Below are 27,385 nucleotides of genomic sequence, written 5' to 3'. Positions count from 1 at the left end.
ATGAAATCACGTAGCTTTAAAAATAAATCTTCGCAGATTGAACGTCTTATCCTATTTCAATCACGCTTCACGCAACTGTGCCACCTTTTGACCTAACGGTATCTCAGCTGAGTTAAACGGAATACCTGTTACGCACTGCATCATCTGACGTCATTATTTTGTTAGCGTTTCGACACAAAGACTGTCCGACAAAGTCCGTATATAAAAGAAAATTTCAACGTTATCATTGACGATGCAATATAATGACATAATTGAGACTGTAAAATTTATTGCATTAATTTTGTAAAATTTGTAAAGTTAACATATTAAAATTGTATATACGTAAAAATTAATTTCTTACAATTACTATTAATTAATTAATTTACCATTTTAAAACTCAATGCACAAAACTTCAGTTTGCGAGGATATACTCTGGCTTCCTGTATCTTTGTGCTAAAAAAAATCAGCTTTTATTTATATCTCCAAGTGTTAAAATTTATGTACAATGCCTATACAAATAAAGCAATTAAAAATGTAAAATGTAAACAAAGAATTAATAATAAATAAAATAAAACTTACAGTAGTTTGGGGCAAATTGCAATGCATCGTGGAAACATTCCTGATGTCTTGATAATAATTTTGCAATGTAAAATTAAACTTAAATAAAATAGCAGTAAAACTGCTATTTTATTTAAATATTCATTATTGGTTAAAATCTTGCTTTATCACACACTTGCTTTATCTTAATATCTATTATATCAGATGATACAATAATTTGCATACCTGTAATGCAAATGTTTAGAAAAAAAAATTATATAGAAAATAACAAGAATAAGATACAATATGCAAATCATAGCATATTAAAAATTTACCTGACAAATGAGTTGTGAAAAAACCTAAAAATACATGATCCTTGCTTACAATACGGATGACTGACAACACAGATTTTTTCAGCTTATGTTGCAACATACCAATCGAACCTTTGGCGCCTACACATGTTCATAATTCACACCTGAAAAATTACATCTAACCCTATTTAATCTAACCTAACCTAATCCTAACCTAAGTTGAACCCAACCTATTCCAACTTGAACGACGGGATCAGATATAGCGAATTTTGTAGTCATCGTTATATCGCAGGTGTATGATAGTCTGTGAAAGTAGCGACCCTGGGACAGCTGTTCACTGTTAGGCCGTCTTCGGCTACCTGCTGCCATTAACGTAGTCTCACGAAGTGTCTTTTACGAGCGGTGCAGTGATGACGGACGCGTCGAACTTACCGGGCGCTTCCACAAGTCAGAAAGCGACGTCGAAACTGTTGCGGCAATGGGGCCAGGAGTTCCTCGCCTCGCGGAAACACGCAAACAATTTGGTGGATATAATCAGCCATTGGGAAGTGAGTAAACCGCACCGATACGTGGAATTTATTCGCCAATGTCCGCGGTTCAAAAATGTCATGAAAAAATCTTTCTCTCTTTACTGACAGGAGTCCACCTGTTCATGTTTGCTCACGATAGAAATGATATTCGTGGAGGTGCTGAAACGTGGCGATATGTATCTTGAGAGTCGTTCCATAACCCTCACCGTTTCAGGTAAGTATGAATTATAGTTGCTGAGGATCGTTATGTCAGTCACAAGATTGGTAATCTGTTTTTTTTTTGTGCAAGTATTTATATTATATTTCAAATTACATGAAATAGAAGAATCTAGTCCAGAATCTCGCTATATCAGTTGGCTGAGAAATTGTTATGAGGAGGTTTGGAAGAAGATACAAATGTCCATGGAAAAATGTCGATTGGTTATTCAACTGCAAGCCCTTACTACCGCGATAAAGCTGATGGCGGAAGAGGGTAAAACCCCATTGCAACCACATGAGAATCCGGGCTATCATTTCCCTTTGCATCGTCTGAAACCGATTCTTATGACACTGCTCTCACCTGAAAAAGACAATACAAATTTAATATCAAGATTTCAAGAGATTATAGAGTATCCTGATGCTTTGTATTATATGTGGAAATGTCTGCCGTCTCTCACTCCAAAAAGACAGCCACAAGAAACTTATATCAAGAATTTGTTGGAACTTATAGATAAAATACCACTGCCAAAAGAGGAAGAAGGTATAGCTTTTCTTTCTTATACCTACCAATCTCTGCAAATATACAAAAATAACAATAATTTAATAATATAATAATGAAATGTTTGAATATTTCAGAATCTGTCGTGTCAGACAATAAGGAACTCCTGTGCGGACCGCAACAAAGTAATAAAATAATTTACACATTTTTTTCTGTCGTTTACATTACATAATGTTGTCTTGAATTTTCCGCTAGATGCTGCATTTACGTGGGATCAATCGGCCGTGAAACGTGCATTAAACAAAGTCTGGGCCTGCGTTATGCACTGGGAACTGACGCCGCAATTGCACAAACAGTTGTTAATAGTTTTATTGGAACGAGTCATGTCGCATTTAGAGAAACCGGTACTACTGACCGATTTCCTGATGGATTCCTTGGACGTGGACGGTCCTGTCGGTGTGCTCGCGCTACAAGGTGTATTCATACTGGTCACCAAACACAATTTAGAATATCCAAATATCTTCACCAAGCTGTATTCGATGTTCGAGCCTGAGATCTTTCATACGAAGTACAAAGCTCGTTTGTTCTACTTGTCCGATCTTTTCCTCAGCTCGACGTAAGTATCTTTGGACTCTTAAAAGATTGTGTTGTATTTTTCGAAGGTGTAGAATTCAAGAATAAAGTAAGACTGAGTCAATATTACGCAAAGTGATCTAGAAACACGGGCGTTTCTTTCTTTCAGGCATTTACCGGAAGCGTTAGTAGCGGCGTTCGCGAAGCGACTGGCGCGTCTGACGTTAGTCGCGCCACCGGAGGATATCCTGATAATCCTGCTGTTCGTGGGTAACCTGCTGCTAAGACACCCGGGGCTGAAGAGGCTAATCGATCATCCACAGGGCGGCGAGGTGGTCTCGGACGCGAGCATCGGCGCGGGCGATCCCTTCCTCATGGAGGAACGCGATCCGCTGCTGAGTAACGCGCTGCTCAGCAGCCTCTGGGAGATCCGGGCGCTGCAGTGGCACATCCTACCCAGCATTGCCAGCGCGGCACGCTTCATCCACGAGCCGCTGCCCTCGGTCGAGTACGATATGGCGTCGGCGTTAGAGCGCACCGGCGGCCATCTCTTCGATCGCGAACTAAAGAACAAGATCAAGGACATCATGTTGACGTTCGAGAGGCCGAGCTCCATGATGCTGCCGAAAGGTGAGAAGCTGCTGCAGTACTGGCAGCTCACGAGTACGCATTGATGACGCACGCGACGCCGAGAGTGCAATAATGTCGTGAGAAAGGGGCGTCGTCGGTGTGTTGTCGACGATGCCAAGTGAAGAGTAAAGACTCTTTGTGTTTTGTACGGTATATCTACATCGAAAATGGTGACAGCCTAGTTTTCCGAAGCGTTGGGTGTCTACGCATTCATCTAAATGATGAGTTTGTGCATGATTTAAATAATTTATTGACTTTCTCGCACGAATGAAAGAAAGCTGCACTTAACTTTTCGTTGTTTGTTTATTCTAAGATGTATGTAAAAAGCAACAGTTCTACGAATATGCATAGACACGCAATGCTGACTTTCGTATTGTTTAACTCTTTCGCTGCGTTTTATTAAAAATCGCCGTCATTTTGCGGCAAATTTGTCGAAGTTGTCTAGAAGAAGTTTAACTGGATTTTAACATATCGTCAGCAAAAAGGAAATCATGTACATCGATAATATTGATGATTACTACTTGCGGTGGTTGATTCTTTCTCAAGTATGAATAAACATTTCTATCATTGTTTATCGGTGCATAGTTTCAAAAAATGTTTGGTTTGATTGCTCGTATTTTTATTTTGAGCATTTGAAAAATAAATCAAAATGTAATGCAATCGAATTTGTACATAAATGAAAAATCTGCTTTTTTATGCCATATAAAACATTTTAATTAGAACAATAACAATAGTATACTTATTTTGATAAAATATTTATCGATAACGTAAAAATATATATATATACTTATCTATATCGATATCTTTTAATCTAAATAAGTAAGCCAAAAATAAAAGATAGCTTGTTAAAGTGTTTGTGCACGGACTAAACTTACACAATTCTTCGTTAATATTCATTGTGTTGAATTAAAATTATGTGATGCATTCGCAGCGAAAGAATTGAATGCAATGATAGTTCTATGTTGTGTGTGAGGCAACGGAAATCGATAAGCCAATATAAACATTTAATCTGCATACGGAATTTGCAAGATTCGCAGGTATACCGATATATAGCATTCTCGAAATAATGGCTCATTTGTAAGCGCGAATATGAGAAACAATAAAAACTGAGATATTTTAATTTAATAGGTAATTCTAATTTATTCTCTCTTTCACGATAAGAACTGTGGATATATAAAAAAATATTTTACGACATATAGGTAAGCATGATTCAGTTGCAATTTTATTTTTACTGTAAAACTTACATTTCTTCCGCTCTCTCTTTTTTTTTTCTCTTTCTCTCTTTCTCTCTCTCTCTCTCTCTCTCTCTCTCTCGTTCTCTTATTTTCTTCTTACATACTAGTTCAGCCTTCTTCGATATGTCACCAAATATTCTGCATATTCGCGCTTCACTATTGTTTCTTGTATATATACACAACGTTTTTATGTACACCAGTAATTAAATAAGTTATTATTTCGATAATATTATGTATAATGCCGTTTTGTGTCCAACATCTAAAAAGAGAAAAAGAATAAAACGGGTTATTAATTAACGATTAATTGTTGGTTCAATTTGAGTATTAACGAAACTATTCACCTACGCAATCGCAATCATTTAGATATTATTTTTTATATGCAGAAGCTAGAGTGAAAATTGAAAGTAATCTCCATTGCAATATAAAGTAATATTTCCCGTCTAAAAGTATTGTGTTTATTTCTTGAAAACAAAATATGTAAAATTAATACTCATTAATTCTTTGAAACAATTTTTCTTTCAGAACAATTTTAAAGGTAAAACTGAACTATGATTCTTCGTTACTATCTCGAATTAACAGCAAAAATGCTTCTTCACACACATACACTTCTTTACGATATCTCTCTCTATACTCGATTATACTTTCATACTTCTGAAAAGATCTATCCTTCAGAGTGAAGACGCCGAGCGCGCTTACCTGGATCAACTGTCGCCACTCTTCCTCGTTGAGAGCGTGCTTTATCTTCACGAGGACGTTCGCCGGGATGTCGGTGGGCAACGTGAGCGGTACGGTCTGCGTGGTTGGCACGTATTGCACCCGCAACAATTGCGACACCGTGGGCCTCGCCTTCGGATCGTGCTGAAGGCACTTCCGCATCACGTCGATCAGAACGGGTGGCGCGCGCTCGCTGCCCTGAGAGCCGCTTGTCGAGAATGTCGTGACTGGGAACGAGATGTTCGGCTTCGGATTCGTTATTGCGCTTATCTTCGCCCACTGGGTGCGTATGTGGTTAAAAGGCGTGTATCCGTAAACCATACTGTACAGGATGCATCCCAACGACCACACGTCCGACTTGAAGCTTATCTGTTGAAAAAGAAAGATATATAAACCTTCTAATTCGTACACTCTTTCCATTTATGGAATCTATACCAATTCTAATATCGAATTATCGATATTTAACTTTTCAATTTCAATTGCGCGTTCAAGTGAGTTGCGATTCAAATGACTGACGCATCTCTTCGAGCCGATTTCTTGAGGAATCGTTGAACAAAAGCCTCTACTTTGGATTATCGATCACTTATCGTCGTCGTTGTGTCGCCTCACCTTGTACTTAACGTTGTGAGTCGGCGAATCCGCGCTTCCGCCGATGTCCATCAGAGCCTCCGGACTGATGTAATTCAACGTTCCAACTGGATTGCTTTTCAAAACGGACGTCATGTCCGAGTTTAAATTGGAAGCAATTCCAAAGTCTATTAACTTGAGTCGGCCTCGTACCAGTAAGAAGTTTCCCGGTTTCAGGTCTGAATGTATGACTCCTGAACAGACATTTCACATAAAACGAAACGTCGATCTAACTAGCGCAATTGAACGCGTTGTGCTTACCATTATCGTGTATGTATTTTACAGCCGTGAGCATTTCAGTCCAGTAATACAGAATCATCATGAGCGGAATTTGCTTCTCCTGCGACATGGATTTCAGGAGTCTACTGAGATCGGTGTCACCCATTTCCATCACTACGTAGACCATATGGTCCTTTATTTGACTGAAAGAATGAAATAAAATCAATGGATATGTTAAAAGCGAATTACGAAATTACGAAATTTCCGTTAAAAATATTACTCGACAAAATATAAATTTCTGAATATTATTACTAGTCGAACATGGTGACGATGCAGGACGCCTGTAGCTTGCGCAGCATTAAGATCTCGTCCAGGCAGCCCTGGGCCGACTCTTTGTCCATCTTGTCCAGGTTCACGCACTTGACGGCGCGCAGCTCGCCGGACGAGGCTTCCTGCACTCGCAGGACCTCGCCGCTCATTCCGCGGCCGAGGAAGCCCAGGATAAAGTACTCTCTGTCCTTCACGAACAGCGTTTTGCTCTGCCGCTGCGGAGGGATGCTCGACGGCACGGTCAACTGCACTTTTCCCATTCTGTTTATAATATCCCGTAGCTCCTCGTGCTGATTCTCGCGGACCTGATCTCGCGAGTAATGCTCGTACGAGTTCTTACACTCCGCGCCGGACGCGACGCTGTTGTCTTCCCGGTTGCGCGAGGAGGTATCTTGAATCACTCTCAAGCCCATGTTAGAATCGATTATCACCTGTTTGCTCTCATTTTTCAACGGCATTTTTCTACCACTTCCTAGCAGCATGTCAGGCATGTTGGGCTGTCTGTTCTCCTTCGCTTCGTCGATATGCCTCAAATCTGAATGCAATGATAATTTTACATGTAACAAAATACGATATAATTTAATATTTCAGTATTTTAGTACGCTGATTCTTACCGCTGCTGTAATTTGTTTCCGTCTGCATCGGTTTCACATCCGACAGTCCAACCGTTCTTTTACTTCTGTCCTCTTGTTGCGATTCGAATGTGGCGCACTTCGCTTCCAAGCGAGTGTGCGACGAGAACGGCTTTGACTCCAAAGGATAAGCTAAGGCTTCGCTGTGTGCCAACGTGGTGTTTGTTAAAGGCCTTCTCACATTCTTGGCATCTACTTCGAGATATCTGCGGTAAAATTCGATTAACATTAATGTTGCATTCTTGTTGTTCAAATCTGCCTGAAAGAATTACAGTTTAATTAGAGTTTATGAAAGCAGAAAACTGTAAAAATTGAGTTCGACGATAAAAGCTTATTTTTCAAGTAATTTTTCAGTAACGTTGATAAAATACATACATTTTATAAGAACCGAGAGAATCATATTGAATAAGTTAACACTAGAATTACGATTACCTATTTTTATTTTTTTCCTTTCTTCTTTAGAAAAGAATAAAAAGTAAATTGATCAATTATTTTATTGCATTACAAACCTTTGTCCTAATTTCTCATTGATTTCTTTGGGCGTATAAATTGTATTCCTGGATGCTTGCACATGATCTTTCGTGATAGAGTTCTTTCCTTCCATCGATATGTGTCTCATATTACTGGCCCAATTCGAAAGTATCGTGGAAGGAGTCTGAACAAGATTCATGCTTGGATCGCTGGACGGTTGACTCTGCGGCGTTTGAAATAGTTGTTTGTGTGACATGGATGGATTTGGATGCTTCGTGGACTGCAGATGTTTCAACGGGGTTTCCGAGACCAAGCGATTGATCGTTCCTGTTTTGCTCAACGAAGGCGTGCTATATTCCACGCTTTTCGCTGGTGTATACTTCTCGTTCGCATCATATTTCATGGCGCTATATTGCAAATTATAACTTGCAGGATGCATCAGGTTTCCGGACATTTGAGATGCACAGCTACCTGTCTCTGATTCAGAATTCAGGATCGTGTAAGATTCCTCCTCGCAATCCTTGCTTGCCTGCTCCGTAAAGCTATGCCTATCTTTATAACGCGAATCCTCTTTGTTCAAATTTGATATGTATTCACCGTTTCTTGGTAACTGCACTTTACTCTCCACCGGTGTATTATACATATACTCCTCCTTCCTTTTTTTTAACATGTCTATGTAAGCATTTTCATTATGTGCACTGTTCATTGATTGCAGGTTTTTATTTGTATCAGACTTTGCATTGTAATCCCCTTTATAAACCGACAGCAATGGAGAAGGAAAAGCTACATCTATCGAAGAGTTATGAACGTCGGTTTGATGGTTCTTCAAGGGATATGTATTATTGTGAGATTCCTGTGCCTTTCCGTCGTGTTCATAGCTGTAAGTATCCGATTGATTTGGATTACCAAGCAGATGACTTTTAAAATAACTATCAACTTCACATTCTTCCTTATCATTTGCACAGCTCATTTCTTTGTGCATAGAAATATTGGTCACAATTTCACGACTCTCTTTTGGCACTGAACATGTAGTTTTTGAGAGCTCGTCTGCTGACTCGGTCAAAGAGTTGATATTTGCTTCGTGTAAAGGTGATGATTCTTCTTCAAGTATATTTTTAAATATATCTTCAGCAGAATCATCTTGTGACAGAAATGGCAGCTCTTCGGAATCTGAGTCATCCTTAGACTTACATGATTCCTCATTTTCATCATCATCATCATCTTCGTCAATCTCGTTCAAAAGCTCTTTGATACGTACAGGCCGGAACTTTGGCAGCATCGACATACTCTGAGTTGATGTCCTGCCGGTACCCATGTTATCCAAACAATATCTATTGTCTGCTGTATTATCCGACATTTTTAGGAGACTTGTGAGAAACTGATCTGTATAACACAACATTATGCATTAACAATAAAGTTGTTTTACATTCAATTGCAGTTGCTCAAAAAAGATTACAGAAAAACATGTGAAAAATTATAAATTGTAACTAATCACAGTAATTATCTAATAAATTTATACATTTTTATATTAATAGTTTAAATAGTTTATTAGAATACTGTCACATAAATACAATATTTCATAAATATGAGAAATTTGATATTTTTTACAGAAATATTTATCAGATGAATGAAAAAGTTCCAATTCTGTCATTACAAAAATACAAAAGATGTGAGAATAATCAATGTTTTGTTGCTATACTCTTTTCTCTCTCTCTCTTTCTGTTGTGAGATGGATTTCAATAGCAAACTTCTGAAATAAACAATCACCTGATCAAAGCGTTTTGACGTTCTTCAATTGTGCTAAAGATCCATCGTGTGCTTTGCACAACACACGATACGGTTTCTAGATTGTGAGCGTGAAAACCCCGAACAAGAAATGGCATGTCTATTAAAAAGATGCATCACAACCAACATCTGGCAGTGAACATCTTACAGCCTGTTAAATAGAGTAGCTCGTGTCGGTCGTTGACTTGGCAAAGAAAAAATAATTAGCAAAAAGTACACTTATTCAAGCGGATCGCGTGTTTATCAATACGTAAATATTTGTTTATATTTATGTATAATAATTATTTATATGCGTAATATGATGTGCCACTTCGTAACTTTCGAACTCTTTCAAACTTGGTTATTTTCAACTCTACCGGTTTCACGTTACGTCATGGCGTTTGAATTCGTAAACGTCGCACTCATTGGTCGGAGTCTCAGACAGTTCTACCACAAGTTCAACAGCAATGTTTCAAGAGATAATAGGAATATTTCAAGATTTTGCGGGAGACGTTGACGGGATATTTAAAATTTATTTGTGAAATTCATATATTAAATTATATTGAGCCGTCTTGTACATTTCTTAGCAATTTAGAATTTGTATTTTTTGAAAAAAAAATTCAATAATTTTTAAGAAATTCAATAATAAACTGTCATTTTATTTCAATAAAATTTTAATATCAAATATTTTGCTAATAGAAATTTGTTCAATTACGACTAAAGATTAATATACATAAAATAAATTTTGACAAAGTTATTAATTTTTACAACCAATTAATTTAGCTTTGAAAAATAATTAAATTATCAAATTACATATTTCTATTAACTACTTTAATAAACTCACAATTAGTTGATAATATTAAAAATAACGCACATAGAGAAATCAAACTTTAATTTAAAGTGGTAATACAATAGTTTGACTTAACATGAATTAACTAATTTGCAGATACAAAATTTATTTCATTGAAAATTTTGCTGTTTTGCGAACGATTATATTTAATACAAAATAAAGAGAATGTCGCTAGTTGCTTTGTTGTTGTATGTTAAAAATCGTACGTAGAATTTTATCTTCTAATCTCGCGGAACTCCTCACAGCACGCTAAATGTTCATAAAAATGTCTCGAGAACTGTGATAGGAGCCAAAATGATAGCCTTTTTCATCTCACTTCTACTTCAACTTCGTTTTTCACATCGTAAATGCAACAGAGATTCCCTTGAGATATATTTATCTCATCATCTGTATTATAATATATAGTTGACATACACTATAATGTAGTAAATATAGTTCATTTACAAAAAAATCTCTATTGCATTCAAGATGCAATAATTGTAAAAAACAAAGTCCATGTAACGAAATAAAAGATAAATGAAAGATTATCACTTTGGTTTCTATATACGCTAATACATATCAATGTAATAGCGTATAAAAATACAGCTTACTTTAACAAAACATACTACTGTCACAGTTCACGCACGAATTACTCGACAATTAAATTAAGTTACACTTAACAGTTATTTCTTCTTTATACATTTCTCCTCCCGAAAAGAACCAATGTAAATCTGGTTAACTATCCGCTTCTCTCAGAAAGTCCGTTCCTGCACGTTTAGGAACCACTTGGCAGCAGATACAGTAATGCGTGCGATTCGTACAAAACGGGTGTGTGTTCTATTTATAATCATCGTCTCTTTCTTTATTTATGGCCTAGCAATTATCCTAAGCGCGTTTTTCTTCTCCTTCCCTTTATCTTTTAATGAATAATGTTCGCAGTCTCTATATAAATGTCTCTAAACAGATTAGTTCTTCACGGAAATGATTTTTGCTACAATTTAAATTTGACAATTATTCACAGAACAAAACTGAACACTCGCCTCCCTTTCATTTCCTCCGTCTCCCACGTCTTTCATAGTGCATCAAATACATATCCAAGAACGAAGAGACAGCGAGCGGATCGAAAGAGATCGATGAGCAGCTCCACAGAAATGTCCTTCTTGCGCGGAAACATTTTGAGGAAACGGAGATATAAAAAATAATATTTTATTTAAACCTTAAGGACGAAATTAGAGGAATTGCGAGTGATGAAATATATTCCAAGCTACGTCAAAATGACCTTAACGTTTCCCATTATTGTAGTTGAGAGCTCGTAAGGGTGCTTTGAACGTGGACGCCGACTGTTGCTGGATTTGATATGCTAGAGGATGAATTTTGAAGCCGTATAGTCTGAAAAATAAAATTAATCTTTCAATTTCTCCAATTTTGCAAAATTCAGATTTAAAGTAGCACATAAGATATATTTTCACTTTACATGAAACTTAAATGTAATTATTTTTTAAAGCAACAAATATATTATAAGTAATATTTAATTATTGGTGTTGCGACAAGAAAATGGTATTATTCAATTAATTTAGGACTTATAAAATCTGTAGAAAATGTTAGAAATTCTTTACAATACTCGTATATGATCGGTCTGTAGTTAAAATAATAATAATGATTCACAATAATCAATATACTGCGAAAAATAAGTTATCACTGCTAGCTTTCCCATAATTTTATTACAAAAATCCATAAAATTTAAATACCATTAAACTTTATTTAAGTGATAAAATCCAAAAGTAGTATTTTTAAAATTTGCAGAGCCAAATGCATTTTGCATTTTTGCTATATAATTAGTTACCCCTCCCTTGCTAAAAACGCTTATGAATTATACATAATATTTAATACTTACCTAGGTACAAATTGATTTGCTGCACGTTTTGGTCTGTATTCTGGATGGACCATGAATAGCATGTGTGGAAATCCAGTTCCAAAATACGCCCCGTCGGTATGATGATGTTTCGAGCTTTTTGGTGTGTATACATCCATACACTTGGGACAGTAGCTCTTGACCATTGCCTCGCCGGGAACATCGCTGAGACCTAACGGCAACATCGGCTGGGACTCGCAGTAAACTCGCGGGCAGTGACCGAAATCGCCCGCTTGATACTTTTCGATCATTTGTGCAATACCACGATTGGTAAGTATGTAACGTGCATGAATGAGTCCATAAAGCATCTCTGCAGCTTGTTCGATCAAATCTGATTGATTTGGATTATCGTCTAAGTCGTCATCTAATGAACAAAAGTTAAATAACAAATTAGATATAACAGTTATGCTCCCTTTGACTTTCAATTCATTATACAAAATTTACCAGGTTCAAGATCAAGAATCATATCTAAAGCTTGACGATAATGTGGTACTTGTTCATTCAGTCCTGTTAAGTTGAATTTATCTTGAATATAATCTTCATCCACCTGCACACATGATAAATAAAGATAAATTATTGATACTTACAAACTAGTTTATTATAAACTACAAATTTTTCTGTGAAAAACCTTATCCTTATATGCTTCTTGCACATAAATTGAAATATATTAACAGAAACATTATTTTAAAATATGAAATATAAACTTGTGTAATTGTATTACGAACATAATTTAAAATAAGTAACAATTAAGTTAAGTAAGATATATTATAAAACATCGCAGTTATTTGTTTAATATAAAATAACTAACAAAATTATATGCAATATATACAAAAAGTGAGCCACAATCATATTTCTCCCTATTGCGTCTCTCATCAGATGACACATAGGAATAATATTCTGATGTTTCATGTTACACCTTTCTTCTCTTGAGCGTTTGAGGCACATGATAAAGATAACAATAAATCCTAGCCATTTACCTCGCAAAAGAACTCGTTCCCGCGCAAGCCGCAGAACCACGAGATCCAAGACACCTCCTCGGAGCTGCTCATTTTCCTGCGGCAGAAGAAACCGTGTGGAGAATCCCGTTATTAAAAGTTCGCGTGGTACATATCGGTGAGAAGAAAGTCACGGCCGACGAAGAGATTGTATACCCGAGAGAGCTGCGATTTTTAATGTTTTCTGTCTCGCTCGTCGTCTCGCACACACAGTGCGCAAATGCGCGTCATCGACGACCGGTTGGCACCGGTCGGGCAGAAGTTGGTTAGAACGACGTGTACGCGGGATCGACAGGAAGCGAAGGGAGAGGTAGGAGCGCGAACGGACGGGGTGAGGTAGCACAGAGGGGAAAGGAGGGTGTGTGCAATGGGAGCTCGCTTTACTAGGCAAGATGCCCGACAAGTTACAGCCCGTCCGGCGCGTTCACACCTACGTTTCCGTGGTCATTGCTGCTTCGTCAGCTGTTTTTCGAGCACGATGTACGGTCCGACGCGGCCAGGAAGTGCATTACTCGTGCAAATTGCCGACGCGGAGCACAGCTAGCCGACGAAAAACCAAAAATAAACAGCCCTCGCGGCTTACCTTTTAGTGCTTTGATTAGCCACGCTTGCTCGACCGAACGGAGTACAGGAGGCGCTGCACGCGCGTCGTCCCCGCCATCTCCTGGCGCAATTCTAATGCCGGATCCACACTGCTGTTGTACAATGTGTTATATCTGATATCCAATAAATTTTGTTTTTTAAGAATGAATAAGGCTTTAGACAAAGTCTCTAGGAAAGATGTTTTTCTATTGGCTACCGTACAATAGACAACAGAGGCAGTATGAATAATGCATAATGTTGAAATTTACAATTTTTAGGAAAACAAGCGGTTTATTAAAAATAAAAAATACATAAGACACACACACACACAAATGGATGAACATATAAAAATAAATAGATATTAAAGTTCTTATCATATTACAATTGAAAATCAACTTTGTTATAGTTAAACTGAATATTAGATCAAAACAGTATGTTAATAATAAAATTAACAATTTCAATATAGTTTATTGTTTATAATTATAATTAAATAATATTTCAAAAACAAAAATAAAATAGGGTGAAAAAATAAAGACCTCCCCGACGGGGAATCGAACCCCGGTCTCCCGCGTGACAGGCGGGGATACTAACCACTATACTATCGAGGACTTCTTGGTTAGGCTTTTGTAAAAGTACCTTATACACTTAATTATAAAATATAAAAATAAAATATTCGCTTATTTACTCTTACTTGTTATAATTTTATATTTTAATTAAATTATTGTGATTTATACGACTAGCTACAAGTTATTTTAAATATAAATATCAGTATTTTAAATACTATAATTATTATTCATAATTCAAAAACATATTGCAGTTCTTTCTGGTATATTATTTTTTAATTATTTGTTTTTAATAAAATATATCTATTCTGTGTACATAATAATGTTCAAAAACAATTTTTTGTTTAATTAAAGTCTCTCTTATCTCTTTTTTGTATATATATATATATAATGGAATAGACATTTGTTTTAACAATAGCTTTATTTATAAACCAATAAAACAAAAAAAAACTATTACTTACAAAAATAATTAAGGTTTATGTATTAAGGTTTATGTATTAGTTGCAACAATATTTCCAAAATCTCTTGTTTTTGTTTGGATACAGCGATCCTTTGTCTCCTCTCTTCAATTTCCAGTTCAAGTCTGGCTTCACGTTCTCTTTTTTCCATTCTAAATTTTTCTTCCTCAAGCTGCATTCTCCGTTCTTCTAAATGGTATTGTTTCTCTTGAAATTCCACTTCTTTTTTATGTCTTTCTTGTAGAAAGTGTAATGTTGACTTTTTCAATGCATCATGACGCAGCTTATTTCTTATTGGGCCACCTGTTCTCAAAGGTGAAGCGGTTGGCGATCGCAATGGGCTTATTGAAGTTATTGGAGTTGATGATGATGATGAGGAAGACGATAAAGTTGGCGAAGGTAATGAAATTGGCAGCAATGTTGTAGATGGGAGAGTTGAAGATATAGATGTTGCTACTGACGGTTCTTCTATTATCACCTCCAAAGTATCGGAAATATTCTCTAGAGTTACATTTCTCATTTGTAGTCTTGACTTCTGTGCACTAGAATTGATGCCTTTGCTAGAGCGTCTGAATTCCTTTTGTAAATCTTGTACTATCTGTAGAAGTCGCTCTTTTTCATTATATTGTTCTTCAGTCCCTGACCTGCAGATCAGGAAGTATTCAACAGAATTTGATAAATATATTTACAACTATGTACATGTTACTTTAGGGAAGTTTTAAGGAAATGAATAATAATACTGTTTTAATGGTGCACTCTCAAAGGGATTGTTCGCAATACATCCTACGATTAATTGGAATAAAGGGATTAGGCACTTGCGTGCTTACTTCCTTAAGTGTGCTCGACCCTCTCTGGTCCAAATTTTCAACAAGTGATCGACGTGCTCTTTAACGCAGCGCAAACTGAAGTTCTTCTGCGTCGCATTTGCGACGCGCTCGGCAACGATCTTCCACCTGTCGCTTTCCTCGTACGGATTCTGTCCCGATACCTCCCGCAGGAGTATTAGATCATCCAGAATCGTGAAGCGAAGCCGCTCCGGTTTTGCCATGGGGCCTCACAGCGCGCACTCTCATACGGATACCTTGCCGCGAGTGTTATACTCGCGTGCAATCGCGTTTTATCGTAACGAAATGCGAGTATCTAATATCTCTCCCGCAATAACATAGCAACATGGTATGGCATGTTGGGAGGGAGTTATATCGCTTTGCGGAGCGTGCAACATAACCAGCCTATTTGACACAGCTGAATATGGCGGACTCGACAGACGTGCTCTGCTTAGAAATTCTAAATAATTTTTAGCTTGCTATGGTTAAGAGTGAAACTATCATTATCGACTACGAGTATAGTCAGCAACTTCCATATCGATCAAGCATTGTTTCTTAACCTCAAAAACGTAGATAGATGCTTTTGAATTCTATTGAAAAAGATTAGGTTGGAATTTTTCTTGTCATCCAGTAAAGTTTGCTTTTCAAGAAAAATTACGAAAACTTGTGACAACGAGATTTTAATACACATAGAGTAAGTATTTGGTTTGCGATATTTGGATTTTACAGAATTTTTAAGCGTATATACATGTAGCATTGACACACACTTGAGATATGCAGGTCGATAGGAGTTGTTAAAAAATATATAAGCTTATAAAACACATAAAATAATAGTAATATTGTCAGAAAAATTATTATCAGGTATACAATAAGAAAATGTTGGAGATAACGTGCAATGATCGTCTTGGGAAGAAGGTTAGAGTGAAATGCAATCCAGATGATACCATAGGAGATCTGAAAAAATTAATAGCTGCGCAGACTGGAACACACTGGGAAAAGATCGTACTCAAGAAATGGTACACTATTTTCAAGGATCACATAAAGTTGCAGGATTGTATCCTTTACTGTGAAAGAATGTCAGTTTGGAGTATTGCTATCAGATCATTTCAAAAAACATTTTATAGTCTTTTAATACAAAATTTATTGAATTTTCAATGAAAAGGATCAAATTTTAATATAATGAGAAAAAATTGTCAAAAGGAGAACAAAATTTATATTGATCAATTTAATTTTGTTTTGCAATGAAAAAGATGCATTAGAAAAACACAAACTTTTGAAATGATCTAATACACATTTCAACAAATTTACTATGTTTTATATAAAGTATCTTTTCCTTAATATGCTATTATAGATGAAATACATGACGGCATGAATTTAGAGCTTTACTATCAATAATTCCGAATAAAATGATGTACATATAAGCATTTCTAATATTTATTATAATGTTATAATTATCAAATTTCATTTTTTATGTTTAGATATAATATACAACAATAAAAGATTAAATATAAAATATCAAATAATCACAAGTGTCAACAAGAAAAATTATTTCTATTTTATACTATTTTAAAAAATATTACTATATTTCAACAATTTCTAACTGTGTATGATTCTATAAATTAATATTGACAACTACACTGCACGCAATAATATATCTCATTTGATATTAGTGCTCTTTTATTGCTCACATACATAGAATGTAGCTCAAATATATAGCAAAACTAATATCGCGAATGGTAGACCGTGCCAAAGGAATGAGAACGATGTAAAATAGATTGTCTTATTTTTTAGACATGTATAAATTCTTCCTACATTTATTACATGTAACTCATTCTTGCAGTTTTGCTACATATTTTAGTCACATCTTACGTGTTTTTATATACAAAGAAAAATCGTCACATCTGGAAAAAGAAATTTTATTTCAACCTGCAAGAATTTTTATCTTGGGTCACATTACATAATCCTCTTCGACTTCAATGCACTTGATCCATCACTTTACAAATTTCTAAGTTTCCTTCCAGAAGAAAGAGATTTTGTGCTATTTTTTTACAGATTTCAGAATGAAATTTAAAAAAGCAACAGATCGCATTTAAGTCGCAGAGAATTAAGTAAAAAAAAAAAAATAATTAAAAAAAAAATTCCTGTAAATTATAAATTCTTTTTCCAAATGTTCTTTTAACTTTCGACTTTCTTCTGTACATAACTAAGCTTTTAATTTCACGATTATTTACTAATTTTTACTCAAATATCACTGCAAATGCTATAAGTACTGTTAAAACATAAAATAACAATATTTTCCCCCTACTACATTGATGTTTTATAAATTAAAATTACAGAACAAAAAATCTGAGTATCGAAATGAGTGAAACATAATTTGATTCAGCAGATCACTCTATATGCCGTGCTAAAATTTCGAATATTAATGCGGCCTCTTGAACAATCCCTCTACTCTGTTTATTGGACTTTCAGGTCCCGCCATTACTCTACCTCGGTTGCTTAAGAAGTCTCTTATGTGCTGCACTATCAGATCTATCGCCACTGCAACAGATCACGAAGCGTCAGTATGGTGTGCGATACATATTGGGGATAATAAATTCCTTTATTTGTCACATATCATACATCTTCAATGTATATATATGCATATATCAAATTGTTTATATTTGGAATTAATTATAGCTATTTTGGGTAACAGTTGCAATCGCATTATGATTACGGTGCGGTTTATTATGCATAAGACACTTGTGTTCATATACTGTCTTGCAAGTACAAGAAAGTTTTTTTTTTCTTTTTCTATGAATAACATGCAATAGGATGTCCCAGAACTAGTACCTTCCCTGTCCAACCACAGATGTAATGCAAATCAGCAAAAAGACATTGTTTCAAGATCGAAGATTCGATTACATTCAATTTATACAATTCAAAATTGAGAGATTTCGACTTAAGAGCAAAAGGACAGCATAAAAACTTTGTTTCAGACTTAATCACTGCTGTGTATCGAGAGTAGGAAAGTTGTTGCAAATCATGATTCTAGTAAACGAAAGTAGACGAAATTTTAAGAAAGAAATAAAAAGAAAAATTGCTGAAAGGAACTGTAACAGGTCTGGTGCACCTTGCACGTTTATATATATCAAAGTACAAGAATTGATCCTGCAGAGTGCAATAGATAGATGCTTTGAGGTATGTATAAATAAGTCTTATTTAAATTAAATACATTGCATCTCCGATAATTATGCTAATTCTCGCGTGTGCTTATATTGTAAGATATTATGCAAAACTTTAAATGCAACATTATGCTGAACTGAAATCTAATTCTCAGTTTCTATAGAGAAACGTAATTTACAGTAATACATACGTTTGTACACAAACGCATTCACACACACACGCACGCACGCAGACACACACGCGTTATCATATCACAGACATCATAATCGCACACATACGCATTATTCATTTTCTCATAATACTTGAGATATTTATCAAGAAACGTGAGTAACCCTAGTTATACAATGCGATTAAATAATGACTCGCAGTGATGGCAGAGTTAAAACGAAAGGAAATAAACGATAGGAATTTATTTTATGAAGCTAAATTCTTAATCTTTAGAATAGTACACATGCTTCTAACATTTTTTAATCTTATTTTATTCCTTCTTGTGTTCCTCTTGAGAACAAATTCTAATTGATTAAGAAATATGAATTTATTAATTGAAAAATTCTAAAACAAAGTTGTTCGTGTTCTTTTTCTTCTGATTATCCTAGATTTTTTATTCCATTATTTGAATGCGTTATTGCGAACATTAAGTTTTAATATATTATTTTTCCAAAAAAAAAAAAAACCATGAAAAATATAAAATGCAACGAAGGAGTAAAAAGATATTAAAAAATGTTAAAGTCAAATCCAGAATCGGAAAATTATGGGATTCAGTTTCATTGACTGCCCACCACTTCTATAATTCACTTATTTGTTACTGATCCACAAGATTTCATGCACTTCTTCTGATATTTTAGAGTTACAGTTTAATTCACGCAAGAATATTCATTCAGGATAAAAGACGTATAAAAAGCGCCATTCTCTCCGCCATGTAAGTGTAAGGTATTATAATCCTCCAAAGGTCATAATACAATAACTGGCGGATAAACAATGTCCGTTTCCATCACAAAATGCGGATTAAAGAAACATCGCGCTTAATTGACAAGTGTCTAGTATACGATTTGTGAACGTATCACAGCAAAAATAAAAACTCTAAAGATAAATACGTATAAACATGCGTAAAATTTCATATAAAAATTTAATATTTGTTTGCAGTTATTTGACTGGGCGTCAAACGGATATTCTTTTAACACTTCAACCGCCATGCATTTGTCGTGCGTATTTGGAAATTTATTTTTAATTTTTTTTTTTCCTTTGTAGGGACTCGTATTGATGTGTAGTATCCGAATGCAAGATCCTTTTCTCCTTGTTTAAGAAATAAAAATTTATCTCCTATAATTTTCGAATCCCGCAGGCTTCTTTAATAATCATTCTCATTTTCAAATACAGTGAGTAGTAGACAAGATTTACGAAATAGTTTCTTTAAATAAATAAGTCTCTCCACGTTGCAGAACATTGGCAGATATTATAGTCGGAGAAATTACTGTAAAAAAAAAAAACCTCTCTTTTTAGTAAAACTTGATATTCATTCGAATACACACGGCAGTTGAAGTGTTATAACGATATGACAAAAATACGTATTATATTCACTCGTTTTTGCTTTTTTTTTCTTTTTTTTTATAACCACGTTTGTTTTTGAATCTTTTCGGTTATTCAAGTTACTACAAATTGGCATAATCTGAATGCCAGCATAATCCTGTTATTGAGAAAAACGGACATTACTTCTCCCTAGATATATATATAAAAAAAAAGAAAAAAAAAATTGGAAGTGTCATATAGAGTTCAGTCATACATAGGGACGTGGTGTAGAAAAAATGCAGTGCTTGACAGAGTGAGCTTATCATGCTTAAGTCATCTGCTGAGCGTGTCGGATGAGGCCGAGGTACGCCTACGCTGGTAGAGGAATGGATGCTGCCCGGATGAGTTTTCGGCCTTTTTCAAACGCAAAATATCCCAGATGTGGTGCACTATTAGATCTATTGCCACTGCAAACATACAACAACCAGACCATAATACGTTTCCCGTGTGATACTCTCTTAAGCTTTCAATTTAGTTTAGATAGGTGTAGCTCTGACATCCACTACCACGGCATACCAGGCAGCACCCATGAAGTATACAAAAGGTTGAGCAAATACGATTTATAAACAAGTAGAAAATAAAACATTTGTACACCGTCCCGTCAAAACTTGAATACAGATCAGTTAATTATTAATGAGTTGCGTGTAAATAATTAACTGACGTGTGGAGGCGAGTTCTGTATGCGTAATGATTGCACATTCTAGCAATGACACTAGTCACATGTGATTATTGTACAATAATTGTCCACATTTCGGTAAAAGCATCTCAATGTTAAGTGAAAATACACCTCTGTTTGTTACTATTAAAATAATATTCAATTAAAAATTTCAAGCTTTCTTTAAATTGAATCGGATAGGGCGAATCCAACGTTCTGTCACAAAATTTGTATATTCTACATCTCAAAATTGAGAAAAAAGTTCTAATAAATATAAGTTCCAAAATTATCACTTTTTAAGGTACAATTACTTTTAGTTATAGCGCGAATCATACGCGTGAATTATTCGAAAATAATACACGAAGTAAAATAAATGTGAAGAAATCTTGTCAACAACTTTATCTGACCTTCTGTCACGTATCATGACTTGCTTACCGGTAATATCAGTTTTATCAGATCTCTGCAAGTGAAGCGTTGTTTCTGTACTTTCTCTCTCGATTTTTAATATTCGTTTCTAATATTCATTTATAATATGCATAATAAATAAATTTTTATGTTTAAACATATAAAACAATCACTGATATGACGGCTAACAGTGGAAGTTAGTTGAGAAGTAATACTTTAAATAAAAGTGACTACATTTCAAAAGGTGATAATTTTGGGACTTACGTTAGCTTTGAAATATAAAATGCATCTGCAAATTTCGTAACAGTTCTTCGGACTTATTCTGTATATATTACGTATTATTACTGTTACTGATTACATAGTTTTTAGATACTATAAACTAATTCTTTTAATTATAAATATGTCGATAAGCGTGAAAAAACATGAAACGTATAGAATTCAGATGTCGACAAAAATGTTCATTATAATATTTTTGTAGAAATTCAAAATTTTATAAAATTTTTAATTAAAGTTGAAGTCAAATCTATAATCAAAATTGATATAAGAATAAATCTCGTACTAAATTTTGGTTATTCATATATGAATTATCGAAAATCTTTCTTAATTTGCTTTTAATTCAAATCATTAATTTCTCGCTGCAGAAACAGGAACTATTATTTTTCATGTTTTATTCTTTGACATCTGTAGTTGAGAAGAGTGAGAATAGTTCTGGGATGCTTTACATCTACGTCCTGAGTATGTTGTGTAACCAGTAATAATAATAATAATAAAATTACATGTTCATTAAAAAGACGTATAAAAAGATAAACATCTCAAGCTAATAAAAAAATATGCAGAAAGGAAACTTGAAATATTAATTTTCTTTTAAATATTACAATATTACAATTAACACAACTGCTTTATAAATAAATAAACGAAATAAAATTATGCCAAATGCATTACAAATTTAACAAAGAATCAAAATATGTGTGTACATACAAAATCAACGATTCTTCAAACATATCTGACAAACAAACTAAACTCGCAGAAAGAAATTAATAGTAAGCTATGAGATATCAAGTAATTATATTAATTGCAGTAAAGAATTACTATCTATGTAATAATACTGTATGTGTTACCTGTATTATCCGCTCCTCTCGGTATTATAACATCCGCAAATTTTTTTGTTGGCAGACAGAACTCTTCGAAGGCTGGCTTCACAAAGTTCATGTATTGATTTAGAACATAATCCAAATCCCTTCCACGTTCCTTTATATCCCTTGGCACTGAAAAAATCGACAAAGTTAAAATGGCATATGTAAAATATTGAATTGTATTACACAGATAATTACCTCTCCTTGCAAGTCTGGTATCGGAGTCGGTGTCCACGAATAATTTCATGTGAAACAAGTCTCGGATCTTGGGGAAGTAGAATACCAGTATTCCTTCGAACAGCACCACATCAGCAGGATATATCGTGGTAACTTGATCTTTCATTCTAAAATAGATTTGCAAATTACTTTTTGATAAGTTTAATTTTTTTAGATCTGAAATATTTTTACATGTGAACATATATTAATTTAGAGCTATTAAAGAAAATTGGAGAATTAGTTGAAATTAATTAAATATTTACAAATACATTTCAATTTAATGGAATTACATTATATTTTTTGTACACGATTATATTGCAATTTGTTTATGTATAATTTTTAATTAGATGTAAAATTAGATGTGAAACTAGTACATACAAACTGTTTGTCCTGTAGTCATAGGCTGGTATTTCACACTTGACACCAGCAAGTATGTCCTGCAGTGTTTGTAAGATTAGATCATCATCAAACGCATCAGGATGATCAAAATTGTACTGTCCCTTCTCAGCTTTCATTTTTTCAGCAGATGTTAAATTGCGATAAAAGCTGTCCTGTGATATGCAAACCACTCGGCGCTGCTGATGATCCATATCGACTTGTCCTAGTTTTTCCATGATACGTTTACATACTGTAGACTGAAATATAATCATAAATTATTAGTAATCAATAGTATATGTAATCAAAATTAATCACAGTTGATTATTGTAGCGCTAATCGTTACAAGTATATTAATCTCTATTTACAAGTATTTGATAAGAATTTATAACGCAAGTTTATGACTCATGAAAGTTAAGATTATTATGAAGTTCTCAGAAGCACTTGCTGATTGTAAAACATCCATTTACATTTCTACATGTCAAACTGTCTATATCAAAGTAGTAGTGAATATTAAAATAATATTATTTCTAAAATTAGAAAAACAAGAAACAGTTTTTAATTCTTAAAAAGTTGATTGGTGCAAATTCATATCATTTTCTTGTCAGCTTATTCATTATTATAGATTGTAAATTATTGACATCCAAGATACATACTTTTCCACTTGCAGTGCCGCCGGAGACACCGATCAGGAAGGGTGTTTTGCTTTCGACGCCGTTGAACTTGCCGTTTATACCAAAGGACATCTTTCGCGTGATGCCTACGTTTGATGGTAGATCTGCCATCGTCGAACGCGTGGGCCTGGCTTCGCCGAATCTTCCGACTACCGCGAGTAATCTATACGACTGAAGGAAGAAGTAATGGAAACGTCACTAAAAACGTTTCCACAACTCCTCGACAATGCCGACACGAGATTTCGAGTGAATTTACCGTCTATTCCCGGGCTACAGATATTCGCCGATATGCAAATGGTGTAAACTCAGCTAACACAGACTGACGCAGTAGCCTACAATAGCCGGGCCACGTGTGTTGCACACCTACATGGACAAAGTTGCGAAATATTCCCGTTCGATGAGTTTTAGAACGCACCGAAGTCGCACAAAATCGCGCGATTTTGGTGAATTTCAAAATTCATTAAACAAAAAATGTCACCCTTCCGAGTGTACGGCGTATTTAAATGGACGCTGCGGGTAAGAACAGCAATTAATTTTTATCTTTTAGAATTTGCTAGTTTTTGGTATTATCGTTTTCTAAAAAATATGCACTTTTTATATTTAATTTCATTTTTTATGCATTTACTTTAAAACTTTATTGTGGAATATTATGCAGGTAGGAGGAGGCTCTTAATATGAGGAAATATCTATTCTATAAATATATGATTTTTTTACATTATTTTACATATAAACTAACCAATAATTTAGCAGATATTTTATATCTCCACACGAAATAAAATAAATCACTAAAACTGCAATCTTTTCTTTCAACTCTCATTTTCTGTGTTACTTATATTCTTTTTATTAATAAAACTTATTGATAAATACCGTTTGAATTGATTAAAAAAAATTTATAAATAAGAAACTTCGACTTATAGATATGGAGAAGTTTCAATATTGCACTTTTTATTTTAACTAATTTTATTTCTTGTAAAAAAATATGTATTTTTATCACTCTTTTTTTTATTACTCAGTTTTGTGCTCATTTTGTAAATTGCTAACCTCTAACAATTTTTTATAACGCTCTACCAAGTCGCTGATGGATCGTCTCTTTGAAATATTTTGGTGCTCTAATACCACGCCCTTGTTCACGTCATTCGTCAAACATACTTCCGTAAATTCATCCAGCTCGAACTTGTTTACTTTCAACTCACATTCGACCTTATCTCTCTCTTCTTCTTCTTCTTGCTGAGATGCGTTTTGCGAGATGTTCTGTTTTATTGGACTAAACTGTTCAGATGTGCAAGTAGTGAGACTCAAATTGAAAAATCTCCTCTCTGTGATGTTGAATTCCGACATCTTCTTTATTGTATTCGTAAAGGCGGAAGAATTGGCTTGTGCGGTAGTCGGTAGAGATAACATACTTGAGCTGGCTGCACAAGCATAATTCCAATTTCATTTATTTAATTTAAACTATTAGAAAAGTTTGAGTAAGAATATATCCAAGCGGAATTGCTACAAACCTTTTATGTTTTTATTCATGAATGTGGAGAATAATCGAGAGTACTTTTCTGTTGGTTTTTTGACCGACAATCGATTCATTTTCGGAGTCGTGAAACACCTATTCAAGCCTTGTTTTTCGTTAATGTCGAGCAGTACAGTATTGTCAATGTTGATACGCGACACAAATAAATTCGTTCTTAAGTCTGGCACATGACTCTGAGTGTGCCGAGCGTATCTTGAAAATAACGATTTGTGTGCAACTGTAAAGAACAAATGACTTGAGAACAACAAATTGCACGCATAATTATATCTTTCTTAAATTTTGTACTTACTTTCCGGGGTGATTTGTAATAATTTGAGTGAATCATTCTTTGCGTCTGCGTAACTGGTATTGATTTTGATGGGAGGTGATGGCATGAAAAGCACACCTTTTACAAAGGGTAACACATCTTCTTTGGACATCTGCTCCACATTTTTGTCATACAAGACACTTTGTGTCTTTTTTGTGGAATTTATTATGTTTGTCAAAAACATTTGGAACACATCGTACATAGACTTCATGTCCTTCACACTCGCTTCCACTTGCAAGAGACACTGTGACAAGTCCTTCAAGCCAATCTTTTTCAGGCGCTGATACACTTGATATAATATTAATGTGAGTAAGAGAATGAAATTGCAAAATACCAATTTATTATCATTATACAAATGATAAAGACAATGCTGAAATATAGAATTTACATTAATGTTACATTATATTAGTGTCAGATGCATATTTACAATATTATTTCTATAAGTTGTTGGTTCACTCAATTTTACCTCAACATCAGGTGGAAATGACATGTCTGAGATCCGAGAACAATTGACCCCTTCAAGCTGCTTTCCATTTAATGCTTTAATATCACTCAACAGATTTGATATTATGTCATTTACATTTTCACATGCTTTTTCCAGATTTTTCAAAAGTACATTCCGTTTTTCTATGTAACATACATTTTCGTCTATGCTATTTTTCCACACTAAAATCCACAGAATATTTTTATCAGTTTTGCATAATATAATGAATCAACCTAAAAAAAAGTACATGATAAAATTAAATACAAACTTTGTATGATCTCTGAATCTTCAAGGCTTATCAAACGTTGTTTCAAAGAGGAAGCAACAGGTGCTTCAGCTGCACATTTCTCAATAGAATGTTTCCTGTTAAACAGTTCTGCTTTGATTTTAGCCATTTGTTCCTTCTGTTCTCTAAAGTAAAAAAAAAAACTTAATAGTAAAGTGTTTTTAAAAAACATATACTTATAAAAAATAAACAAAAGAAAACATTACTCCAATGCAAAGTTCACAGCTTTTTCCATTTGTATGCAATTTCTATGACGACTCATTATATTATCGGCAATATTTGCCTTAGCCTGCTCTAAGTAAATTCTACTTAAGTCATTTGCAAAACCTGGTTTTGGTAGAGAAATAACTTCGTATTTACCTAAAACAATGAGTAGCAATTAGTAATTAATTATATTGATATAAATATATTCTACATTTTACATTCAAGTTAACTAAAACTATCCATACAGATGAGGAATTAGTACAAATAAAATCCATACATTTCTAATAAAAAAATACCTACTATTCTTCATAATGTATCTCTTCAGTACAAGTTGAGACAATTTCCACATTATAATTATAAACTTCGGACCACTTGCATGATGGAAATAACTGACAAGTATATTTGGAAATCCCATGTTAGGATTCTCTGTTGCAATGAGAGTCAGGTAGTCTTTAACATCGTTACGATATTTTGCTTCCATTTTCTTGCATATTATTGGCCACTCAATTAGTTTTTTAAAACGTTCAGCATCATATACTGTTAACAGGTAATGGGAAACTTCTATAAACCCTGCCATATTCGGTTTATCAAACATCCCCTACAAAACATGTAATATATTATCAGTTATTGTTAGAAATAACAAAAAGATGATATAAACAAAAACTATGTATAAAAATAGATTTACAAAATAGAAAAAAAGTACAATGCACCTCACGAAACACTTTCTTGAAATCATTACTTGGGGGGACCAATTGATTTAATAAGAAGACATTTCGGTGAAAGGACGCGCTAACAGCCTCCATTCTATAACATACGTATACACTACGAGCGAGAAAACTGGTTTAATAATTAGTAATCAAACAATTTATAATGTATAAACACAACATGCATAACACAGCTGACCATTCGAACCGATAAAAAACATCGACCAAAAAAAAACGGTTCTATAAGCAGCCAAATATTTGAATTTTTAAAGCTGTG

The 27,385-nt window shown here is 34.4% G+C and overlaps 7 protein-coding genes, 1 long non-coding RNA gene and 1 other non-coding gene across 12 annotated transcripts; 3 read left to right on the top strand and 6 right to left on the bottom strand.

The window, feature by feature from the left end:
• Positions 1-1,025: 1,025 nt before the first annotated feature.
• On the top strand, positions 1,026-4,382 carry LOC105677587 (nucleolar complex protein 4 homolog B). The gene is made up of 6 exons (XM_012376308.2): positions 1,026-1,375; positions 1,466-1,571; positions 1,680-2,096; positions 2,192-2,239; positions 2,310-2,670; positions 2,797-4,382. The coding sequence occupies exons 1-6, from the start codon at positions 1,238-1,240 to the stop codon at positions 3,299-3,301; spliced, it is 1,575 nt and encodes a 524-aa protein (XP_012231731.1). The 5' UTR covers positions 1,026-1,237; the 3' UTR covers positions 3,302-4,382.
• Positions 4,383-4,457: 75 nt separating this feature from the next.
• Mps1 (Monopolar spindle 1) lies at positions 4,458-9,988 on the bottom strand. Its single transcript, XM_012376307.2, has 8 exons — positions 9,253-9,988; positions 7,524-8,868; positions 6,997-7,220; positions 6,365-6,917; positions 6,095-6,255; positions 5,816-6,027; positions 5,189-5,575; positions 4,458-4,751 (listed from the first exon to the last, which is right to left on the bottom strand). Exons 2-8 carry the CDS (start codon positions 8,840-8,842, stop codon positions 4,722-4,724), a joined length of 2,886 nt encoding a protein of 961 aa, XP_012231730.2. The 5' UTR covers positions 8,843-8,868; positions 9,253-9,988; the 3' UTR covers positions 4,458-4,721.
• A 136-nt stretch (positions 9,989-10,124) lies between these two features.
• CkIIbeta (casein kinase II subunit beta) lies at positions 10,125-13,679 on the bottom strand. 3 transcript variants are annotated; one of them, XM_067350719.1, is made up of 5 exons: positions 13,569-13,679; positions 12,968-13,043; positions 12,435-12,537; positions 11,973-12,354; positions 10,125-11,467 (listed from the first exon to the last, which is right to left on the bottom strand). In XM_067350719.1, exons 2-5 carry the CDS (start codon positions 13,037-13,039, stop codon positions 11,359-11,361), a joined length of 666 nt encoding a protein of 221 aa, XP_067206820.1. In that variant the 5' UTR covers positions 13,040-13,043; positions 13,569-13,679; the 3' UTR covers positions 10,125-11,358. The 3 variants fall into 3 exon arrangements, with proteins under 3 accessions (XP_067206820.1, XP_012231759.2, XP_067206821.1); XM_012376336.2 differs by lacking the exon at positions 13,569-13,679 and adding an exon at positions 13,420-13,562; XM_067350720.1 differs by lacking the exon at positions 13,569-13,679 and adding an exon at positions 13,142-13,391.
• A 424-nt stretch (positions 13,680-14,103) lies between these two features.
• Positions 14,104-14,175, bottom strand: TRNAD-GUC (transfer RNA aspartic acid (anticodon GUC)). The gene has a single exon. It is a non-coding gene; the product is annotated as a tRNA-Asp (tRNA).
• Positions 14,176-14,532: 357 nt separating this feature from the next.
• LOC105677440 (putative uncharacterized protein DDB_G0271982) lies at positions 14,533-15,829 on the bottom strand. The gene is made up of 2 exons (XM_012376057.2): positions 15,416-15,829; positions 14,533-15,232 (listed from the first exon to the last, which is right to left on the bottom strand). Exons 1-2 carry the CDS (start codon positions 15,634-15,636, stop codon positions 14,614-14,616), a joined length of 840 nt encoding a protein of 279 aa, XP_012231480.1. The 5' UTR covers positions 15,637-15,829; the 3' UTR covers positions 14,533-14,613.
• A 459-nt stretch (positions 15,830-16,288) lies between these two features.
• ubl (Ubiquitin-like protein 5) lies at positions 16,289-16,935 on the top strand. The gene is made up of 2 exons (XM_012376058.2): positions 16,289-16,466; positions 16,764-16,935. Exons 1-2 carry the CDS (start codon positions 16,289-16,291, stop codon positions 16,805-16,807), a joined length of 222 nt encoding a protein of 73 aa, XP_012231481.1. The 3' UTR covers positions 16,808-16,935.
• Uck (Uridine-cytidine kinase) lies at positions 16,833-23,717 on the bottom strand. Of its 2 annotated transcripts, none has more exons than XM_012376323.2 (5): positions 23,581-23,717; positions 22,928-23,184; positions 22,532-22,677; positions 22,319-22,465; positions 16,833-17,950 (listed from the first exon to the last, which is right to left on the bottom strand). In XM_012376323.2, exons 1-5 carry the CDS (start codon positions 23,707-23,709, stop codon positions 17,832-17,834), a joined length of 798 nt encoding a protein of 265 aa, XP_012231746.1. In that variant the 5' UTR covers positions 23,710-23,717; the 3' UTR covers positions 16,833-17,831. The 2 variants fall into 2 exon arrangements, with proteins under 2 accessions (XP_012231746.1, XP_012231745.1); XM_012376322.2 differs by lacking the exon at positions 16,833-17,950 and adding an exon at positions 17,993-20,547.
• Positions 21,163-24,395, top strand: LOC105677592 (uncharacterized). The gene is made up of 3 exons (XR_001101583.2): positions 21,163-21,444; positions 22,524-22,659; positions 23,595-24,395. It is a non-coding gene; the product is annotated as an uncharacterized lncRNA (long non-coding RNA).
• On the bottom strand, positions 23,991-27,377 carry LOC105677437 (uncharacterized). The gene is made up of 8 exons (XM_012376050.2): positions 27,115-27,377; positions 26,705-27,002; positions 26,407-26,560; positions 26,183-26,325; positions 25,897-26,096; positions 25,413-25,800; positions 25,101-25,340; positions 23,991-25,010 (listed from the first exon to the last, which is right to left on the bottom strand). Exons 1-8 carry the CDS (start codon positions 27,205-27,207, stop codon positions 24,604-24,606), a joined length of 1,923 nt encoding a protein of 640 aa, XP_012231473.2. The 5' UTR covers positions 27,208-27,377; the 3' UTR covers positions 23,991-24,603.
• Positions 27,378-27,385: the final 8 nt, after the last annotated feature.

The sequence above is a fragment of the Linepithema humile genome, chromosome 2, assembly GCF_040581485.1.
Source record: "Linepithema humile isolate Giens D197 chromosome 2, Lhum_UNIL_v1.0, whole genome shotgun sequence".
NCBI classification, from domain to species: Eukaryota; Metazoa; Arthropoda; class Insecta; order Hymenoptera; family Formicidae; genus Linepithema; species Linepithema humile.
This window is presented reverse-complemented; position numbering and strand designations above follow the sequence as displayed.

What these genes read in the sequence shown, in the direction of transcription:
- LOC105677587 (XM_012376308.2), top strand. Translation starts at nt 1,238, where the DNA reads ATGACGGACGCGTCGAACTTACCGGGCGCTTCCACAAGTCAGAAAGCG. An exon ending in ATATAATCAGCCATTGGGAA is followed by an intron (nt 1,376 to 1,465) that starts GTGAGTAAACCG and finishes CTTTACTGACAG; the next exon opens with GAGTCCACCTGTTCATGTTT. An exon ending in ACTGCCAAAAGAGGAAGAAG is followed by an intron (nt 2,097 to 2,191) that starts GTATAGCTTTTC and finishes TGAATATTTCAG; the next exon opens with AATCTGTCGTGTCAGACAAT.
- Mps1 (XM_012376307.2), bottom strand. Translation starts at nt 8,842, where the DNA reads ATGTCGGATAATACAGCAGACAATAGATATTGTTTGGATAACATGGGT. An exon ending in AAAATACATACACGATAATG is followed by an intron (nt 6,028 to 6,094) that starts GTAAGCACAACG and finishes ATGTCTGTTCAG; the next exon opens with GAGTCATACATTCAGACCTG. An exon ending in AGTGGCGACAGTTGATCCAG is followed by an intron (nt 4,752 to 5,188) that starts GTAAGCGCGCTC and finishes TTCTCTTTTTAG; the next exon opens with ATGTTGGACACAAAACGGCA.
- CkIIbeta (XM_012376336.2), bottom strand. An exon ending in GGAACGAGTTCTTTTGCGAG is followed by an intron (nt 12,538 to 12,967) that starts GTAAATGGCTAG and finishes TCATGTGTGCAG; the next exon opens with GTGGATGAAGATTATATTCA. An exon ending in GATTCTTGATCTTGAACCTG is followed by an intron (nt 12,355 to 12,434) that starts GTAAATTTTGTA and finishes TTTGTTCATTAG; the next exon opens with ATGACGACTTAGACGATAAT.
- LOC105677440 (XM_012376057.2), bottom strand. Translation starts at nt 15,636, where the DNA reads ATGGCAAAACCGGAGCGGCTTCGCTTCACGATTCTGGATGATCTAATA. An exon ending in GGTCGAGCACACTTAAGGAA is followed by an intron (nt 15,233 to 15,415) that starts GTAAGCACGCAA and finishes CCTGATCTGCAG; the next exon opens with GTCAGGGACTGAAGAACAAT.
- ubl (XM_012376058.2), top strand. Translation starts at nt 16,289, where the DNA reads ATGTTGGAGATAACGTGCAATGATCGTCTTGGGAAGAAGGTTAGAGTG. An exon ending in TCACATAAAGTTGCAGGATT is followed by an intron (nt 16,467 to 16,763) that starts GTATCCTTTACT and finishes ATGCTATTATAG; the next exon opens with ATGAAATACATGACGGCATG.
- Uck (XM_012376322.2), bottom strand. Translation starts at nt 23,709, where the DNA reads ATGGCAGATCTACCATCAAACGTAGGCATCACGCGAAAGATGTCCTTT. An exon ending in GCGGCACTGCAAGTGGAAAA is followed by an intron (nt 23,185 to 23,580) that starts GTATGTATCTTG and finishes ATTATATTTCAG; the next exon opens with TCTACAGTATGTAAACGTAT. An exon ending in GAGAGGAGCGGATAATACAG is followed by an intron (nt 20,548 to 22,318) that starts GTAACACATACA and finishes GTATGTTTGCAG; the next exon opens with TGGCAATAGATCTAATAGTG.
- LOC105677437 (XM_012376050.2), bottom strand. Translation starts at nt 27,207, where the DNA reads ATGGAGGCTGTTAGCGCGTCCTTTCACCGAAATGTCTTCTTATTAAAT. An exon ending in TCAAGAAAGTGTTTCGTGAG is followed by an intron (nt 27,003 to 27,114) that starts GTGCATTGTACT and finishes CATGTTTTGTAG; the next exon opens with GGGATGTTTGATAAACCGAA. An exon ending in CATGAATAAAAACATAAAAG is followed by an intron (nt 25,011 to 25,100) that starts GTTTGTAGCAAT and finishes ATGCTTGTGCAG; the next exon opens with CCAGCTCAAGTATGTTATCT.